We start from the raw sequence: 19884 nt of genomic DNA, 5'->3' as shown, positions 1-19884 counted from the left end.
AAATGACGGAACTGTTGCTCAGGAGTCAGGTCATTATTAATCACGGCACACTTGTTTTCTGATTTTGGTCATGTGACATTCATCAGCAAAGCTGCGATTGGTCGTTCCATTTGCCCCGCGCAAATGTGATGTCATGTTCAGTTTGCTCAAGACTGCAGCTTTGATCTGTGTATAAGCAAGTGGCAAAATGGCCGCCCCATGAAATGGATAAAAATGAGTGCATTTTGCTTTCTAATTTATCTTCCACAGTATTATTCAGAATTCTGATTTTTGCCTGATGGGACCACATAGAACATATTGTAAATAAATAAATGTAAATATTGTACTTTTATCTGTCTTGCTCTTCTGATCTTTAGTTGAATTCCGAGCTTGCGGTTTCTGTCTGCAATTCTTCTCCGAGACAACCTTGCAACAGATATGTAAATCTCAATGGGTCTTTTCATGGTTAATTAAAAGTTTTTAAAATATGGCAAGGGATTGCCCATGTTATCTCGAGAATGTCTCTTTCAAGGAATTTGCCGAATAAACAAAGAGAAATTGTAGTCCTCAAGTCACATATGGGCCTCTGGAGGATTTTAAACTTGGGATGAGGGAGGAAAAATGAAATCAAGTTTTATTATCAAAATAGATTTTATTCTAGACCTTGAGATCCGACTGCTATTTCGACAGTCAGACTGCAACCATGTGAGTGAGAGAGTAAAACGCAAGTGAGGGCAAAGACATCACAAGAAAAAAAAATGCAAACAGTTATTTACATTTTCTGTGATACATCAACAGTTATCCAGATTTTACTCTTTTTTTTTTGTTCATTTTTGAGTACATAGCTACAAATCAATCTGAATTACAAAAGTTTGGAGATACAAAACCTTCAAGGGCTCTCAAACATAGCAAAGATAGAAGAATCAACGTTAGTATATAGTTTTTTTTTCTTGGTAGGAACAAAAAAGAAAAAAAGCTACCACTTGAATGCAGTGTAAAAAGCTTATCTAAAACAAACATTAAAAAATACCATTCCACTGTCATGGACCTCATTTTCAAATTGTGTATTTGTAGTACAGCTCAGTCATTATTGACACCACTGAATCAAAATAGTACAAAATGTTTTAAACAGGTAACGTTCCAACAAACTTGCCATGTAATTGTATTGAGCTGTTACGGCTGAGATGACACCTGGAATGCAGACATTGGCTTCGACTTTAACGATAAGTTAGATGAAATGTGATTAAAACCCCTCGAATCTCTCGAAAACACTGCACTGTTTTTGCTGTTCTTCTTTTTAAAATTTACTTTTTTATTTTAGATGTGTTCAATGAGTAAAACACACCTCCCCTGTTTCTCCATTTTACTCTAAAGTGCAGGAAAAGAAAACCCTTTCGAAGGGCAGCTAGTTCATCTTTCCAATGACTGTTAAATGGTATTTTTATAAAACAAACAAACAAACAAACAAACAAAACATTCTTCATGGTCACGGCCCCTGGTCACACACGAGAACATCACACGTTGCATTTCAAACATGAAAATGTAATTGAATCCATTCTGTGTGCCAGAGTGGCACACAAACGTATGCATTTTAACAACAAGCACAGACTGGCATCAGAACATTAAAAAAAAAAAAAAAAAAAAAAAAAAGCCTTGTCAATCCGTGCATAGGCTCGAATAAAGCCCGTCTCCAGAGCGTTCGCTCGAACAGAGGGAGCCGAACGCGAACGATTCGGGCAACAGTTTGAATCGAGCTTGAAACCCGCGGTGCACATATAAGAGGGGATTAGTCTTGATTATCACTCAGCATTACTTTGCCTTGAATTTACTTTGCCTTGCCTTGAATCGCACAATGACTCTTCAAATGGACGCAAGCTGTTAAAGCTCCATGCCCTTTTGCTCTCTCGTTACCCACAGATCCCAGCTGCTGCTGTAAACACCTATGCCAAGTTCCTTCACCACGACAGAAACAGAGGTCAGATGCCGGCCTCAGGACGATGATGTTGAGACCAACGCAAGGTACAGAGGATCTTTAACCTGATTGATCGTGAAGACCTGAAAAAAAATCTGAGCAAAAGATGCAACCGAAAGAGATTTAGAAGTACGGGATTCCTTGTTTTATCATTAGTTTACCATGCGCCCCCCCCCAAAAAAAAACAACAACAAAAAAACCAAGTAGATAAAAAATAATGGATGAATCAATGTACCTCACCATACTATACATCTGCATGTTTGAAGAGTGCCAAGAAGTGATGTCTTGCCGAACAGTGGGCATCCATTTTAAAAATTAAACACGCACCCTCCTCTTGCCCCATCCTCTCCCAGCACAATAGTAAACTTACAGTAAAATCCAATTCAAAAACAATGTCCACAGGACACCAAACGCTGACATATGCAATATGCACACACCAACGGAGAACAACGACGACAAAAAAAAAAAAAAATCTTTAGAATTCTGGTACAAAGGATTAAAAAGAGGAAAGACAAGGAATTCTGGTGTTTTGGTTTGCACATATTAGGGTCTGGACTGAGTCGAACGGGAAGCAGCGGCTTCCTCTTGACAGTCTCTCACGTGTGCCCAAAAAGCAGATGTGGCGAAAATGTGGTCCTTGAATGAGTGTTTGAAGGTGGGGGCTGGGGGCAGCGCTCTGTTTGGCGGTAATGGCAGGCCATGGCGTCTGGTGGGGACTACAGCAGTGTGGCAAACAGGCAGGGACAGTCAGTCATTTTGGCTATGTACACATTCGTAGTCGGTCCATGGCTCCCCCGCACGAGTGTCATTTCCTCAGGTCTAATACGCAAACCTGCGGATAAAAGAGGCGGTGGAAAGCTGTGAGAAAAACTGACAGTTTACGGGCAGGAAGCCACAAGCCGCAGTTCCTCATCTGGAACATGACCAGAGGTAGGTAAGGTAGCTAGGGCTGCTATGGAGACAAGATAATATTGCGATATTGAACATATACCTGAGGAAGTGACAGTACTTTACATATCTGAGACAAAGATTACTGCACTAAACATATTTACTTAAATCTTAAATGGAACGTGAGGGCAGGAGTTGCCTCATTGGTCGATGGTCACGCCGGAAGCCAGTCACACATCTTGTAGGAGTGCCCGTGAGCTGGCTGACGCAAAAGCGCCCGGCCAGTCAGTTGAGGACGCTACTTGGAGCGTTCTCCAGGTAAAATCCCATGCCGAACAGGCAGAAGGAGAGCGTTGAGGGTGAAAAAGAGCTTTGGAAATCTGTTACCTAGCGTGCTTTTGCAATAAATTGTCATTTCAAGCGTAAACGCCGCTTGTTATTATTTTTGGTCAGCTCCACTCTCAATTCGACATCTGAGGGGCATTGCTACGAGGGAAACTCCAGCCCTCTGTGTTCCCCGACTACAGCCGAGGGACGGAATAACAGTACAATGCCTGAGAATCCAAACTGAATACAATTATGGAGATGAAATTGATTTTCAAAACTCAGGATATTATTGTAAGAAATAAAAGAAAGAAATTACATTACTGATATGAAATATTTCACACTAATATATTAATACACTTAATATATAGCTTACGGGTGGTGATTCCTTGCTGGCACACAACGTACCGGCCGTAATTAATTTCTGGTTTCGGTTCAGATTAGCGAGCATAAATTCTCTTTTCCAGATACCAAACACTTATTCATTTTCCTGCTATTTTGCTGATTAGTGTCGAGAGATCTGTGCTTTAACACCATTCCAACCAGATGGCTATAAAAGCGGAATCAATCACAGAAGCAGGTAAATACGCTGTTACCAAGCTAGCCATGTAAATCTTAAATTGGCATAGCAATTAGCTTATCTCCCATCTTGTCTCACCAAGCAATGGTGACGATTTTTATCCAAAGTGTCAAACACATTGACTGTTTTTGTAGCGATCCAAAAACTAATGAGTTCTGCATTTCTGCAATTTTCTCCATAAGTCACATGATGAACAATTTGCTGCTGGAATGCTCTTTTTCAAAAGAGCACACAACCCTCTGATGTCTAGTAATGACTATCGGAGACTAACAAATAGTAGTTTATGGATTTCCAATGCCAGACACAGTTACTACCACAGTCTCTTGTTCCTCTCGTCAATATTTTGATGATGCATGATCCGTATGCCTTTCCCTCCCTACATGAGGAGGCCCGTTGAACATGCGTTGTATTTAGATGAGGTGCAAAGTCCAACATTTATGCCGCTAACAGCGGTGCGAACCGTCTTATTTCGAGCCTTGCGACGGCATCGCTACCGTTGCACTTTTGGTCAATAAATTCCTGACTCCAGGTGTGACGATGGCACTCTGCACCACTCAGCAGAGATGATGAGTTGAATGGCAGAGATCAGACGGAGGGGTACTTACAGATCCATCAGATGCGCTTGCTCCCACTTTGTCCCCGGTGGCATTCCAGCAGACCTCAAAGATCCCTCCAGTCCCTCTGTAGCTGTGGACTAAAGCACCGGTCTGAAGACAGACAAACTGACGTTAGCCAAACCTGCTTCGGATGGGGGTGCGCATGTGTGAGGGAGAGAGCAGAAACTTAGTGCTCAGACCTGAGTGTTCCAGATGTGGACACATTTGTCAAAGGAGCCGCTGGCTAGGTGCCTGCCATCAGGACTGAAGGCCACGCTGTACACAGGCTCCTGGTGGCGGGTCAGCGTGTGAATGCACACCCCGCGCTCCACGTCCCACAGACGCACCGTCGAGTCAAACGATGCACTGAGACAGAGCGAGGCACGGGACAGAGTTACACTTTGTGCACATGAAACCGCTAGAGTCACGCAAATGAAACAGTACAGCTAGTCTGAAGTCGGGACTCGGCATGGGCCGATAACCGTGTTGACGGTTTACTAGGGGTGTTTCTTTTTCTTTCTGCGTGATCTAACAAGAGGGGCGTTCAAGTCATTCAATTCCAAAGATGAAATTTTGCATTTGTAAGATTTCAGACATTTCATCCCAGGTACTTATTTGTATTTAATTTTCAAATATTTTGAAAAAATGTAATGTCTAAAAATGGCTGGCATGAAAAGAGTTAAAAGGAGTAAATTATGCGGAGGTAACCCAACAAGCCAATTCTTTTAATATAACTGAATGGCACCCCCCCTTTTTTTTCTTCTTGGTATGCTTGAGGGAGAAAGAGCAAGGCAGCATGCTGGACATAACATTTTTGCAATGTCTAAACCAAAAAATTGCTGAATTTTAATAACGTCGCCGTCTCTGGGAGATGACTGGGCGAAGCGTTACCAATCGAAATCAAGTTATGATGTTTAGAATGCTCTCTGCACCCTTTTTGGCTCTTACTACATGGCTTTCAAAAAGAAAACCTAAGTGCTCTTTTTTTTTTCATCCAAAACACAAGTTTATGATCAAACTAGTCTTATTGACTTGCTTTGTTCTATTTCAAGGGTTACAGGTAATAACTTCCAAAGTTATTTTGAAAATTTAGCCATGAGTATTTAAGAGGATTATTTCTAAGTCTAGTATGGACATTCATGAAAGCACGGTGCAGCCGCTTAAAAGTAGTTTACCATTGACCGGGTGAGAAGAACATTTAAAAAACAAGAAGAATGTTTAAAACCAAAATTGATTGTGTTCAATGGAAACCAAATTTGAGCTATAATTTTAATACCTTGATAGCGTTTTATTTTTACTTATGGTTATCATACCGCCAGATTCTGATATCGGCCCAAGCCTAATCAGGACAGGACTCACCTGGCCAACATAAGGTTGGCATTGGGGTTGTTGGTCCCAGGTCCTGTGGGGCTCCACTTTATGGTGTAAATTTCTTTACTGTGGGCTTGAAGGTCATGGACACACATGTCCTGTTTCATACTCCATATCTGCAAACAATCCCACAAGAGACCAGACAGTTAGTTCCGAGGAAACGCTTTTGCATAGTCATGTGGTCACCAGCCTGCACATGTGTGAAAGGACCTTTAGAGTCATGTCATCAGAGCAGGAGGCCAGCAAACTGCCAGTGGGGTCCCACTTGATAGCGTTGACCTCATTCTAGAGCAGGTGAATTAAGGAATGGGTTAGGGCGATGTGGATGGAAAACCTATCAAGAGTTGCACAGACAAATCAACGTTTCTCTTCGCAAAAACAAACTTGACTCACCGTGTGTCCCTGGAAGGTCTTGACGGGCCGGTCCTGACCCAGTTTACAGACGTGAATGCACATGTCTGTACTGCAGGAGGCAAACGTGTTGTTACTCTGCCAGTCAACATCCAGAGCAGGCGCTGTGACGAAATAGAATAAATATATGTATAGGTTTATTCTTCAGTCAATTAAATGGAGTTTGCACTGCTTAATAGTCAATATAAGAAGTAAAGATGTACAGTTAATTTTCATGTGGTAAATAATTTGTGCATTTATATACAAACAATATAAAAAGCTCAGTTCAGTTAAACGTTTTTGAACGTGTGTTTGTGTAATGGCGTGTGGGAGGCAAAAAAAAAATAATAATAATCTGAACTAGAAGGAGCTCTCTGCTGACAATGGATGGCCTCTGCTGTACAATGTCCCATGTAGATCAAAGATACCACAGTCCATAAATGACAAGCAAATGATCTTAACAGCCTTAACTGAAACGGCATCACCGTTTTGTTGGTTCCCCTAGTTACCACAAGAGTCATTTGATATGTTTTTTCAAGGATCCAAAGTTCTTTTGAGACTTGAGACTATATCTCTTAACCCTTTTAAGACATTGTGAGAATCACATTACAAGTTACAAGTCGGACATATGATGAAATTATTTTTGAAATATTTGTCATGGTCTATTTTTCCCCCCAAATCACACAAAATTGACATTTGAACAGGAGTATATAAATCAATGCCTCTGTGTACATCAATGAAAAAGTTTCAACTCACCTGAATGAAAAGGAAACTGCTGCTTTGCCTCTCCTGTGTGGGCATCCCATATAATTGTGGTCTGGGTGGAAAAACACATTACTTATTACTAATAACAATGCAAAACCCACACCTTCCTTTCAGTAAATATTCAGGCAGCAGTCAAATGATCAAACCGATGTTGTCGCTCCTACAAAAACATTTTGAGTACCATAACAGCTAAGCAAACAGGTAAACGACCAGCCCAAAGGCAAGGAAAAAATGGTCACAGAGCTGACGTTAATTCTGCAGTTTGTCTCGCCACCTAGCAAGAGGGCGATTGGCTATTGCTTCTCCGTTCGCTTGTTTGTTAGCCATAAGTTGTGCTACATTCACATGCTCTTTTCATACTTGGAGGTTGACTGAACTTTTCCGACCGAGTATCAAATGCATCGGTTTTGTCTGCCAGCTGAGGACGTGAGTGGTAAATCTTGCACCACATTTAAGTGCGCGTCAAGCCACGGCATATCTCGGAACCACGTTTCAGGGAGAAAAAAAATGTTCAGCTCAGGCTTGGTTGTTGACATGGGTGAAAATTAGGTAGAATACGCGATGCAAAAAGTGAAGCATGCGACATTACGCAACAGTGATTTCTGTTTCGCATGTGTACCTGTGTACCAGTTATGTTCATCCCTGACTTTGTTTTTAATTACACAATATTTGTGGTCTTGAAACAAAAGTTCATAATACTTAAAAATGACTGTCTGGCGGTCTGAAAGTGAGTGAATAAAAGCCAATGTTGGGAGGAGAAAGTGCAGCAAATAGTGTCTTTTGATGGATGATGGTCAGAGTTAGATATTCACAAGTAAGATATTAAGATAGTTCCTTTTTATTCGCTTGAACATGCAATGCCAGTTGTGAGGTCAAGTGACATAAAAGCAGGCTGAATTATTTGTATCCATTAGATATATTCTTCGTTTATTACTTTAGAAAATATATATATATATATATATATATATATATATATATATATATATATATATATATATATATACAATTTAAATGTGAAAAAATGCTTCGATTTTAATTATACGGCAGTGGCTGTTACTGGTACCATACATTATATCGATAACCACTAGATGGCAATGTTGATCACCTTTAACCAGCTAGTGCTCATAGTTTGTAATGGTTCCCAGTGTACCTGAAACCATTAAGTATATTCTAAAGAATATCAGCACGTTTGTCCTAAAACAATGTTAGAGCCAGCATCTCCCAGAATGACTTACCTTGTCTACCCCAGCACTAAGTATGAAGTTTCCTTTCTTATTCCACTTGAGTGCAAATATAGGACCTTTGTGCTGACCCAAAGTACTGGCCAGGTTACCTGTAACCACCACATAATTCAGATAGGTGGCAAAATTAATCACAATACGGAGGCAGTGTGGATTTACCGTCTTTTGTCCATATTCTAGCGAAGCCATCATAGGAACCTGTTGCTAGGAGCGTGCCTTCACTCTGAAAGACAAAAGCTTTTTCATCATGAAACAGAAGATAAACTCCCCCAAAGAAAGTGATCCCAAGCATCTGTGCTGGGTTCATCGAGAGCACTCATACTCACATTCCAGTCTAGTGAGGTTACGTCTTTGTTGCTTGGTACGTCCTGGCCCCCTTCTCGTATGCAGTGCCTTAGAACCAGCTGGGTGGATCCACCTGAGCTGTTCTCGCTCAGGTTCCAGATTCGAGCCGTCGAATCACCAGACCTGACAACGTTTGAAAAATAAAAGACTTGTTTTTTAAGTCATCAATTTATCCACATAGCTATTATCTGAACGGTTTATTTTTGCAATGGTTTTAACAAACTATAAATGTTGTTTGTTTTTACCAACTGCACTTTGAAGACTTGAATTTACAAATTGCCCAGAAATCTCCTCTATAAAAAGTACGCATCAATCATTCAGCAACAATCAGATAAACAATCAGGAAAAAAAAAAAATGATTTCACAATCTAAGACATCTGTATGTGGTTAGCAGAGGAAATTTGCGGCAGTACTGATGGAACATCTTCGTCTGTCTGCATGTTACATAATACCGTACATTAAGAGGAGTTCCAAAATAGTAATGCTTTGATTTATAAGTTTCATTTGTTCCATGTCAATGCTCGTAATTCATAATATTTGTATTTTAAAATAATCTTTCTGCATTGGAAAAAAAAGGCCACCTAAAATCTTACTGGTCAATAAATTATTACTAAATAGTTTGAGTAAACTTTTCTATATGAATTATTTTCGGATCAATTCCAAGCCTGCCCTTGTATTTTCCTTTAGTTTTCTTAATCATATTCTGATGTTGTTTGTTGTAATAAAGATGATTTGCTAGTTTGTTGAATCATACAATGAAAAAAAAAACCAGGAAAACAATAATCACAAATTATGTCAGAACTCCAATTTTGAAAAAGGCAATTAGAAAAATTATGATTGTTCAATTTTTCAGCCCTACTTGATACTGACCCAGATGCCAGCAGGTCATTAACTGGATTCCAGGCACAGATAAAAACTTCTGATTCATGACCTCTGAGGACCATGGCTTTACTCTGGGGTATTTCTACATCCCGATCCACTTCCATCATCTCTGAGTGGTGATCTATGAAAGGAAGAAGATCAGATCGGGGGGGATCAGAAGGTGAAATTAAATTATGTACAGGAGCATCAATGTGGGTACATAGTGTATGTGACCTATTTTTGGGAATGAGGGAGGAAGCCGGAGTACCCGTGTGGAACCCCATGTGGGCCTGGGAGAACATGCAAACTCTACACAGGAGAGAACCTACAACCTCTAAAGTGGGCGTGCTAACCAGTTTGCCACTGTGCCGCCCACACAGAAGCCCAAATAACACATTTCCACTTGTTTATGAATGACCAAATTTTAATTGTAATTTTTGATCACATAATTTTGGATGTTTTGTTAAAATTTAAATAAGACAAGTTTCTCCGCATAATATTTTTCAATGGGACGTGAGACCCACAGAAGACACACGACTCAGCCAGGTAGGTTACAACATGCGTTTCCAGGAAGAACCTCAAAAACAAAATAACAACATTCCAATGCATTTGTGTCCATACTTTAATTAGTATGGTATGTTTTTTTTTTCCTCCCAAAGTTCGGCCACATGTATTACTGATATGCAAGGTAATCATGCAAAATCTTGAGTTATAATTTGTCAAATTTTGTCATATGAGCTCTTGTCCCGTCCCTCGTAATCGGACCAGATTCCAGATTTACAGTACGTTATGTTTGGATCGTGAAATCCCTGCATCATTGCAGCGTTGTAAAAAAACAAAGTTGTTGTTAACAAATGGTATGATTGAATGTTAAAACACTTGGAAAGTAAGAAAACAAATGAGAAGATTGTGAAAGATCATTTAAAAATCTCTTAGTAAATAGGGCTCCACCCCAGCAGCAAGAGAAAACAAAGCTGATTAATAGCTTGTTTACAACCATGAGCTTGCTTACTTGCTAAGGCATGGGATCCATTTTCCTCCCCATTGGCTGGACCCTCTCCATTCTTGGCGCTTCCCTGGGGACCAGTGCTGCTGCCGCTGCCTGCTGCGGCCTGCTGTTGCTGCTGGGCCAACTTGTCCCTGTAGGCCTGCTGCCTGGTTTGGACTACATCGGGCATCACTGCGTCGATCAGAGACAGCGACTCTATGGGGCGCCCGTCAAATAATGTCCCATCCTGTACACAACAACACACATAGGTGCGCACACACGTATAGAAACATTCAAGAAATGTTTCGTGAAATTCTATCATTAAAGATCAACACTGGAGCCTCAAAGTAAAGATGCGTAACTACTGTATATAAATAAGACAACTGACTTCGTTGATGCTGACTTCAGCCTCCACGTACTGCAGTCCCTTCTGGATGATGGAGATGAGGGCAGCAGGGGGCACCAAGGCTCCATTGATGTTGGACTGGCTGATGTGGCTCTCTATGCCAAAAGTGAACGCTGAGTGTGAGAAGCCTGGAGAAGAACAACGTGGAGTTCTTTTAAGCATGGGTTGAATAGGAACTAGACAAGAAACATATAATTTGCACTGAAATCAACATGTTGAACTTTAGCTCTGCCCTCAGGTATTTTTTTCAAATATTTTTCCCACTTATCTCACTGACTGATCAGATAAAATTATTTTGGCCTTTTTAAAATAATGTACATATGATGTGCAGGTATTATTGTCTACAATAACTTTTGAGTGTGTGTAGCTTTAAAATGAAGCAATCTAACCGTGTTATTAACGTGTATGTCAGTAAATGAGAGTGCAAAGTACCATGGCGTTAGCGCAGGTTAAACCCAGTTCACAAGGTAGGATAATTAGCTTGATTTTAGCCCCAATCCTGTCCTCCTGACAATCTTAAGGTTGCTCCAATTCTTATAAGAGCTCCAAAGATAAGCTTAACTGATACGCAGGCCGTATGCGGGTTTTCATCAAGTTGATGAATCCAAAATCAAAAGTTATGGCACAGCTGAAAGTGCATGATTGTGCTGTCTCCACAGTTTGGGACAAACGCCTTTCTTTTTTATATTGCTTTATTCATACAAAATATATATATATATATATATATATATATATATATATATATATATATATATATATATATATATATATATATATATTTGTGATGCCATTTGTTTACTCTGAAGTCATGTTTAATTTCACGAGAGGTTGCGAGATTTGCCATTTGCTGTGGAATTATTGATTAGTTGTCACTAACTCATGAACTCACTACCTTCAAAACTTATCCCGTGTGATTTTTTTTCTCGTCATGTTTCGGTTGGCTTTTGGATACGTTCTAAAATCTTGCCATGTGAACCAGGGTTTAGCGATTGACTGCTAACTGGCCAAACTGTTAGCCAGTGTGAGCCACTGTGAGCCTGGGTGTCAGTTGTGGCAGAAGTAGTGAAAGTAATAATGTGTCTGTGAAGAAAAATAACCCCAGCAAAGCTTTGAGGCAGTCTTTAGTTTGGCTAAAAATAAGAGGAATCATAAATGTAAAAAGACAGTGAAGCACAATTATTCCTGAACAACAACAAAAAAAGATAGTGAAGCCCAATTATTCCCGACTAATGAAGTTAGAAACATACATTAATAGAATGAACTGGACCAAAAGCAAAAACAACAGTTTTTTTTTTTTTTTTTTAATATTAGCTTTGAAATATTGGGTTCTTGTGGACAAAGTCTCTGAATTAAATGAATCTATATCATATTTGGATTTACCTGACTCCTGCAGGTATCTGTAAACCAGGAAATTAACCTCATCGCTGCTTATGCTCATTTTTAGTCCTGGTCATTAAACCATTTGGTCAGCACACTATAGGAGCCTGGGAAAGATAAAAATAAACAAAAAACAAAACAGACATGCTTATTCACAGCTCATGACAAAACACAAAAGAAAGTCAAGAAAAATAGAGGGAAAGCACTACAAAAATACACAGATGATGCCCATTACACACAACAAACAAGTACTGTACAATGATATTATGTTCAAATCTGAGATGGTGGGGGGAAAAAGGTTGCGTTTTTCATTTGATGAAGAAGCTATGTTTTGTTTCTTGTAGTTAATGGCAAGGAAACCATTTCAATTCATTAACCTACAACAGGAAATTATTATTAGTAGTCTTCATGAGGCAGCCATTACAGGGTATTTTGAACTAAGACTCAAATAGATGAGTCACGATAATAACAGATCCTAGTGCTTGTGTTCTGGAAACCAGATTCTTATTTTCTCATTCTTATTCTCAGTGCAGAAAGAGCACTGTTTAAATGCGACTGTGGAAACAAACATGGGATCTGGGCAAGCATATCTTGTTTCCATCATGCTAGTCTGCTAAAATCCTTCCAGAAACATCCAAAAAATAAACAATGCCACAAATAAAATTACTGTAATTCCCCAAATATAGGACGCATCTGTGTATAGCATGCATCCTTAATTTTAGGGTCAAATTCTGGTATTTTCAAGGTCACCATGTACAGGACACACCAACAGTTTGGTAACAAAATAAAAACTATAGCAAAACAGAATAAATCTCATCTTTGTAAATTCCACCTATTTTCTTGTGTTCATATTCATGTTTTAAATTTGTTGCAGGTTTAGTGTGTTTCCGATTTCCCACATTGTGAATTGTCAATGAACGCCTTGTTTTTCTTTTCCCATGCGACGCACCCTGAGTTCTTTTTGCCAAAAATACCCAAAGTTGCGGACCATCCGTGTTCCACCAGGTTTATGATTGTGTGTGTAAATGCCAAAAGACCACAATTAATAAACGAGTCAAATGGAATACTTTTCTGTGTTCTCTCACTGGTGCATTCTTTATTGAATCAGATGGAGACATAAACCTTTTACATAATCCTTTCCGTTTTAGTAATATTGCTGTGTGAAAATCAAATTTTTAAGTTACTGCCTAGAGATCAGACCAAAACGTTTTTCCTTTACTTTTGGGGAAAAAAAAGTCTTATATTTGGGGGATTACGGTATGTTGTTGCTGTGGGGCTGATTTGGTCAATTTTATATTTTTTAATAAATTAATCCTGTTGTATGTTATGTCACACGTTTTTGAGCAATTTCAGGGTAAGTCAAATCATTTCTTCATCACAAGTCAAAACATTCCTTAGTAGAATACAATTGTTGAGAGTCTTTTAGATTCTTAAAATTAGGGGTGTTACAAAAAAAATAAAAAATAAAATAAAATAAAAAAATCTGAAATAGAAGTCCGGTTTTGATTTGAACACATGGAGTGAATCAGTACACTGACTAATGAATCGATCGCAGTCAGTTTTAAGTTGCTGGTGCACCAAATGAAAAATGTGTTCTAAGACAATAAAAAAAAATGTTCAGTAGCAATAGATTCAATGCTATGAGTATGAAATGACTTGGATGAACATGAACTACGGAAAACTGCATTTGCTTCTTTGAGTCACGTGAGATTCCTTGCAATTACGCCAGATAGCACTTTCAGTTTGTGAGGGAAATGTATGGCGTTAAAAGCAGATTCGGACAATATATACAATGCCCCAGCAAGTTTAAAGTCCAGAGTAATGTATAGAAATGAACAATGCATTATTGGATAAAAGTGTCGCCATTTACAAAGACTGTACAACGGCACTGAAGTAAACCAGTAGCAGAGCAAACCTACATGGATTTAGCGAGGAAGAGGCTTTCACAGCAGGCACGGACAGACACAGACCAGCAGGACTTTGCCCACCAGCTGTTCATGTCAGGGATTCATCAAGGTTGGTTCAAGATCGCAAATGTTCGCAAAATGTTCTTAAGACATTCTCAAACAGTTTTATTTCTTTTTCTTGTCACAAGAAATTTATTTACATGTGCAAAATTTTGAACATTGACATTTTTCCAGTGACAAACAGTTTGAGAATTTTGCGACAATATAGAAACCCGGACAAGAATGCAACATTTGCTACATCCGCAAACACTGACAAATGTGTGATATGCATTGGGATAGGGACTTTAATACCTCAGTGTGTGCTAGAGCTGGTTTAGTCAATAACATGTCAGAAAATAAACAAAAATGCTGATCATTGTTCATCCAGCCTTCTTCTAAACGCTTTTTCTGATTATAAACGTCACGGGCATGCTTATGACTGCTTCAGCAGTCACATTACGCGCTGTAAGGTACATCCTAAACTCGTCGTCAGACAATTTTTGTTGATCATGGTTTCCAAAGTAAAAGAAAATATTTGCAATGCACAAATTCCAATGTTGACAAATGGGACAGTATTAGCTAAGTATTAGCTAAGTACCTCATTTGAATAAATTGCAACCATTATACAAATACTGACAATGCGTTTTCGTTTGCCTTTTGTAAACTTTTTGAAAAGGCATCGGACCAAGAAAATGTGCGCATGTGCACCTGTCATAATTCATGAAGGTCTGTTGTTGCTTGTCACACACATAACAAGATTGAAAAAGCCGCTGATAAGAGCTGAACAGTCAACTCATCAAAATGCAAACAAAAAAAATCTGTGTTTACTCTCGTTTCTTGGTGTATACCTGTTGACTGTCATTCATTTTAGCTAATCACTGTTGCAATGATCTATTATGGATCTACAAACTGTCAAACACATCAGTGAAGCAACTAAATCCCGATACAACCAGACAGGAAAACAGCATGTTTTTTTTTTAACTTGCATTTTTGAAAAGTCTTACGTGCAGACAACAATATTGTCAGAACACAATCCTTATTCACACTTCACACTGATGTATCATGATGTAATATGCATGCAAGACTAGCAAGAAACAAACACAACAACTGCTAGTCTTCCCAAAGGGAAACTTTTTTGTTTTCTATTAATAAATAGTCAAATTTGTTGGAGAAAAGTCTTAACCACAAAAACAGTATAACTCTTGGGGTTGGTTAACATGCAAGCCTGACATTACAAGACTGACCACTAGAATCACAAGTATGTCCTTGAGTTTCACAGCGCCATTTTCAAGCATTTAGATGGATATGCAACACTACAGTTTGAAAAACCCTCCGTTGTAATTTTTTTTAATCAGGAATGCACTGGCACTGATACCAGTGTTGGTATCTAGGCTGTAGCTCCATTCAGTACTTGTGCTCGTGTAAATGTACTGATACTACAAACCGATCTTAATTCACTTGCTTGTCATATACCTGTGCGGCAGGAGCCATGTCAACCATGTGCAGATACTTGCAAGTAGACCTGCATGACAACAATTTTGGCTAACTCAAAATGATGCACTGTCTGTGAGCCGTGTGATTTGGAGCCCCTTGTTCGCTCTGCTCAGGCCCGGCCAGTTGCATGCCCGTCAAAGCCCCGATTAAGGAGGAGTGAGCAAGTGTTGACCAAAGTTGTCCAGTCAGTGTAATCTAAACTGCATTCAAAAGTAATCTGATGGGTCTTGTCTATCAATAGGAAGCAGTCCCTTCGCGGTTGTGCTGCTAGCCGCTAAGATGGCAACAGGTGCTGTAATATACAATGTTAGTATAATTCCTGAGAAAGTTGAACTTTTGTGGGCCAGAGTAGTGACGACAAACAACTGCAAGAACATGACAGCTGCTGTCTCCCTGTCTTTAAAATTGTCATGTTTCCAATAGAAACAATTGAGATAGCAACAAATTACATGTCCATGAAAAGAAGAGAGCTTCCTCTACTAATGGTTTTAATTGTAGTTAATATACATAATAAGCACCATCACCGCACAGGTTGCAGAAAAAAAAAAAAACGGTCTCAGATACATGGCAAAATAGGACGCAAGTAATCTAGAATATCTTACCCATGTGATCAGGATATCTTTAAGCGTGCATCATTGCTTTGTTGTCCTCAATAAGAATGCTCAACCCCTGTGAGACACAAACACACAAAACAATTTGTCATAGAAGAAACATTTATATTACATCACTGAAAAATACTACACCTCATTGTGAAATCATCTGCCTAAAAAATCTGCTATGAAGATTACTTGCTGCCATGAAGCCAACGTTAACCTACATTCAAACCCTAGTTCAAGTGTGAAGTTTGCCATCACAGTCAAATCCTATCCAAAGAAACCATACTGGCAACATCACTATAACAATGACCTTGTATCAAATGAGCACTTCAAAGGTTGTATCAGCATGAGTGAAAATAAGTGAACAAGGTGATGTGACACCAAAAAGATGAAAATGGGTGGACAAATGAAAGATGAATAATAGGTAATGCCAACGTATAACGTAAACATGTATTGTCGGTCAGCTTTGTTTACAGACTTAAAGTATAAGCCCAAACAAATAGGATATGCAATAAAATCAACAAGATACAAATACAAGCACATTTACGAAAATGCTTCATCCAAGGTGCAACATTGGAACTTGTCTTGTGTAGCATTTCACTTACTGTACTAGCTAACTATGTTAAACAAGCAACCAATCATTTCATTGTTACATATAAGACATTTGTTTATACATTACATTTTTAAAAGCAGCCTGCCAAATATTCTCTCTACATTAAGTCAACTCTTGCACAGTACATCTAGAGTGATACTAAAAATACCTCAGAGCATATTGGTACAGTTTAGGTTTTGTGTAGACTAGTTCTAGATACAGATCTGGAAAATTAGACCTCAGCAGAATTATCCGGTTCTTATTTTGACATTTATTTGTGACGTATACTTCTATGAGTATTATTATATGTGACAGCAACTTTTAACAAGTGACACACAATTTCCAAATACTCCAATCAAAAAAGTTATCTGCAGAAAACGGGGAAATACTTAAAATTTCAAATCACTCGTGTGTTAAATTTAATTCCGTCTTTAGAGGCATAGACAACTTTACAGTATTCTATACTCTGCAAGACCAGACAACTTTTGTCGAAACGGTGTTATTTTATACAAAGCTAAATCTGGTATCACATGAACAATTTTTCTATATTGTCATGCACCATTGTGGCCTTTTACTCCCAGATTGAAATATAACGACAAGCAACTGCGTCACCCTGAATTTGCTTATTTTCTAGTGCGGTAATCTCATATCATAAGAATATATCCTCTCGTTATATGTATTCGTTTCCCTCTACAACGAAGTCACGTGCATGCAAAAGCGTGTCAACATGCTTATCTGTCGGGGGGGCTATATTAGCAGGATAGCGTGGCGTGCAAGCCATTTGCGGAAATACGTCGCCCATCCCCCAACACAGTGGCGGTGAATGGGCTCGACGTAATAATATAGTGTTGACCTACGCCGATGCACTTAAAGCAACTGATGTACCCGAACTAGAACGTATGAGTGCCTAATAATGAATTTACATAAACAGTAAGCCATGTCATCATTTAACCACCAAGCTAACGTTAACGCAGTGCCTTCTTCATACGCAAATGTTAAGACAAACGACAACGGCACACCATCTCATTTTTAATACAATCTAAATTGAAATGGTCACATACTTAATACAATATAAATCAAGCTGCCCGGGCTATTTTCCGGTTGTCGTTTACAAACAGTACAGCGACGCCCCAGCCGGCATTGCTCTTCTTCGGGCGATCGCCACACTTGACCCTTTCAATTTATATTAATCTTACTGTAGTACAACTGAAAGTGTTGCTGATGCTTCGTGAATGTCTTCATCACTCCCCCGCGTATAAATACACTACGCTTAGCTTCTTTTCGGGGGGACTGAAATGAGTAGCGTCCTAGGACATGGCTAGGTAGCTTCAAGCTAACCTAGCCCCTCTGCGCTAAAGCTGCTAACAAGCTGGCTAACGGCTAACGTGCTAAGTGTCGCTATAATCTGGTACCTACTTGGGTTAAAAACCTTTTCAAATACGAAGATATCTCCCGACAGTTCTCGTGTACAACTTGGAGCGTGTCATGTGTGTTATCGATTATCGTTTTTTGTTGTTATCGTTGCAAATTTTAATATCATTCGTTAGGTTAAAATATTACAGCTAAAGCCAGGCGGTAAGAAGCCTGCAACGCTTTCAGACGTTCGACATAGTGACTTGACCAAGCAAGCGAAAATGAGGTGCCTGTAGCTACTGTTATTTTCAAAGCGCCGTTCTCCTTTTATTTTCGTGTGTTCTTCCAGCGTGTTTGATGTTCCATTATAAGCGATTCTTAACGCCAAATCGGTCAATAAAACATATACGCGCTTGTAAGCATCAGAAAGCAGTAGTAGCGGCAACGAAAATCGCCACATCGGAGACTAACCTATTTTCCGAAAAGAAGCAAACACCCGGCGTATATCCCCTCTTGTTTAGCGGATAAGATCCAGTTACGTTGCACGGCTTCGCGGTAAAAGGGGAGTCACATATCCTTGGCGAGGCGATCCTTGAAAGGAAAATGTAAAATACCAAGGCCCTGGAAGTTTGTCCTGCAGCCAAGTACCAGTCATAACAACAGAGTGAGCGCCCATCCCCCACTACACAGCTCATTTCTGCATGTGTGGTCACCACTAGCCAGGATTAATGACACCCCACCCCCTACCCTCACCCCATATCCTCACCCTCTATCCTTTCCTCAACCATTCAGACTGGGAAAGTCAACAACAAGCTTACATCATCATTTCAATCTCCGTTCTACACAGATTTTGTTTGTTTGTAGGTCGATGCATAATCCATAATCACGTTCATTCATCCAATTTACCTAAATGAGGAAGATAGCAGGAGATTATTAATGTTGCTCAGTGCTCATTGATAATCTTGGAATACCATTACTATTCATTTATATAACAGTTTACCACATTATTCAGCCGATTTATTTGGTTTATCCGGAGTCGGGTCACTGAGGCACACCTCAGAAAAGAGGCGTCCACAAGGCAATCCAAACTGTCCCACGCGGATGACCAAGCATCTCGACCTATGTCTAAATCCTTTATGCAGGAAGCTCATTTTGACCGTTGCACACGTGATCTTGGTATTTATTTATTTATTTATTTATTTATTTATTTATTTATTTATTTATTTATTTGTTTATTTATTTTTAGTAATGACCAAAGCTCATCACCATATATGAGGCTGGGGACATGGATCATAAATAAATCAAGAGCTTTGCCTGTTTCCAGTGGGAGGTTTCTGGAACATCTCACCAGTCGTCCACAAGAGAGCCAAATCAGATGCCCCAAACCACTTCATCTGACTCCTCTCTATGGCATAGAAGCAATGGCTCTTGAGCCCCTTCCATGATGAACAAGTTTTCACGTGGGCTGATCCCGGATACCCACCAAAGTAAATTAATTTTCTTTGCTTGTATCCATGATCTTGTTCTTTCGGTCATGACTCATGTGAGGCTGGGGACATAGATCAACTAAATTATGAGTTTCACCTTCCACCTTTTCTGACTGTGCCCCATGGCCTCTGATTTAAATGTGATGACTTTCATCTCAACCGCTTCACACTCATCTGCAAACTGTTCCAACGAGAGTTGAAGGTTGCTGCTTATCGGGGCTAACAAAACTACATCTGCAAAAAACCTAAACCCAGTACTATGGCCAGCAAACCCAGACCCCTTCAACACCTCAGCTTTGCCTAGAAATGAAACCAAGTCATCAAGTTTATGAA

The 19884-nt window shown here is 39.4% G+C and overlaps 1 protein-coding gene across 3 annotated transcripts; it reads right to left on the bottom strand.

Annotated features, from left to right (window-relative positions):
- Positions 1-617: 617 nt before the first annotated feature.
- Positions 618-18733, bottom strand: LOC148415008 (F-box-like/WD repeat-containing protein TBL1XR1). 3 transcript variants are annotated; one of them, XM_088429425.1, is made up of 16 exons: positions 18536-18733; positions 16126-16192; positions 12087-12190; positions 10689-10834; positions 10325-10547; positions 9322-9454; positions 8433-8574; positions 8266-8329; positions 8101-8198; positions 6857-6917; positions 6104-6225; positions 5921-5995; positions 5699-5826; positions 4540-4705; positions 4349-4450; positions 618-2783 (listed from the first exon to the last, which is right to left on the bottom strand). In XM_088429425.1, exons 3-16 carry the CDS (start codon positions 12142-12144, stop codon positions 2757-2759), a joined length of 1545 nt encoding a protein of 514 aa, XP_088285551.1. In that variant the 5' UTR covers positions 12145-12190; positions 16126-16192; positions 18536-18733; the 3' UTR covers positions 618-2756. The 3 variants fall into 3 exon arrangements, with proteins under 3 accessions (XP_088285551.1, XP_088285550.1, XP_088285552.1); XM_088429424.1 differs by lacking the exon at positions 18536-18733 and adding an exon at positions 18128-18306; XM_088429426.1 differs by lacking the exon at positions 18536-18733 and adding an exon at positions 17773-18101.
- Positions 18734-19884: the final 1151 nt, after the last annotated feature.

This window comes from Hippichthys cyanospilos, chromosome 12, assembly GCF_059441005.1.
Source record: "Hippichthys cyanospilos isolate Australia breed blue-spotted pipefish chromosome 12, RoL_Hcya_1.0, whole genome shotgun sequence".
NCBI lineage: Eukaryota > Metazoa > Chordata > Actinopteri > Syngnathiformes > Syngnathidae > Hippichthys > Hippichthys cyanospilos.
Note: the sequence above shows the minus strand (reverse complement) of the source record. Positions and strands in the feature narration are given on the sequence as shown.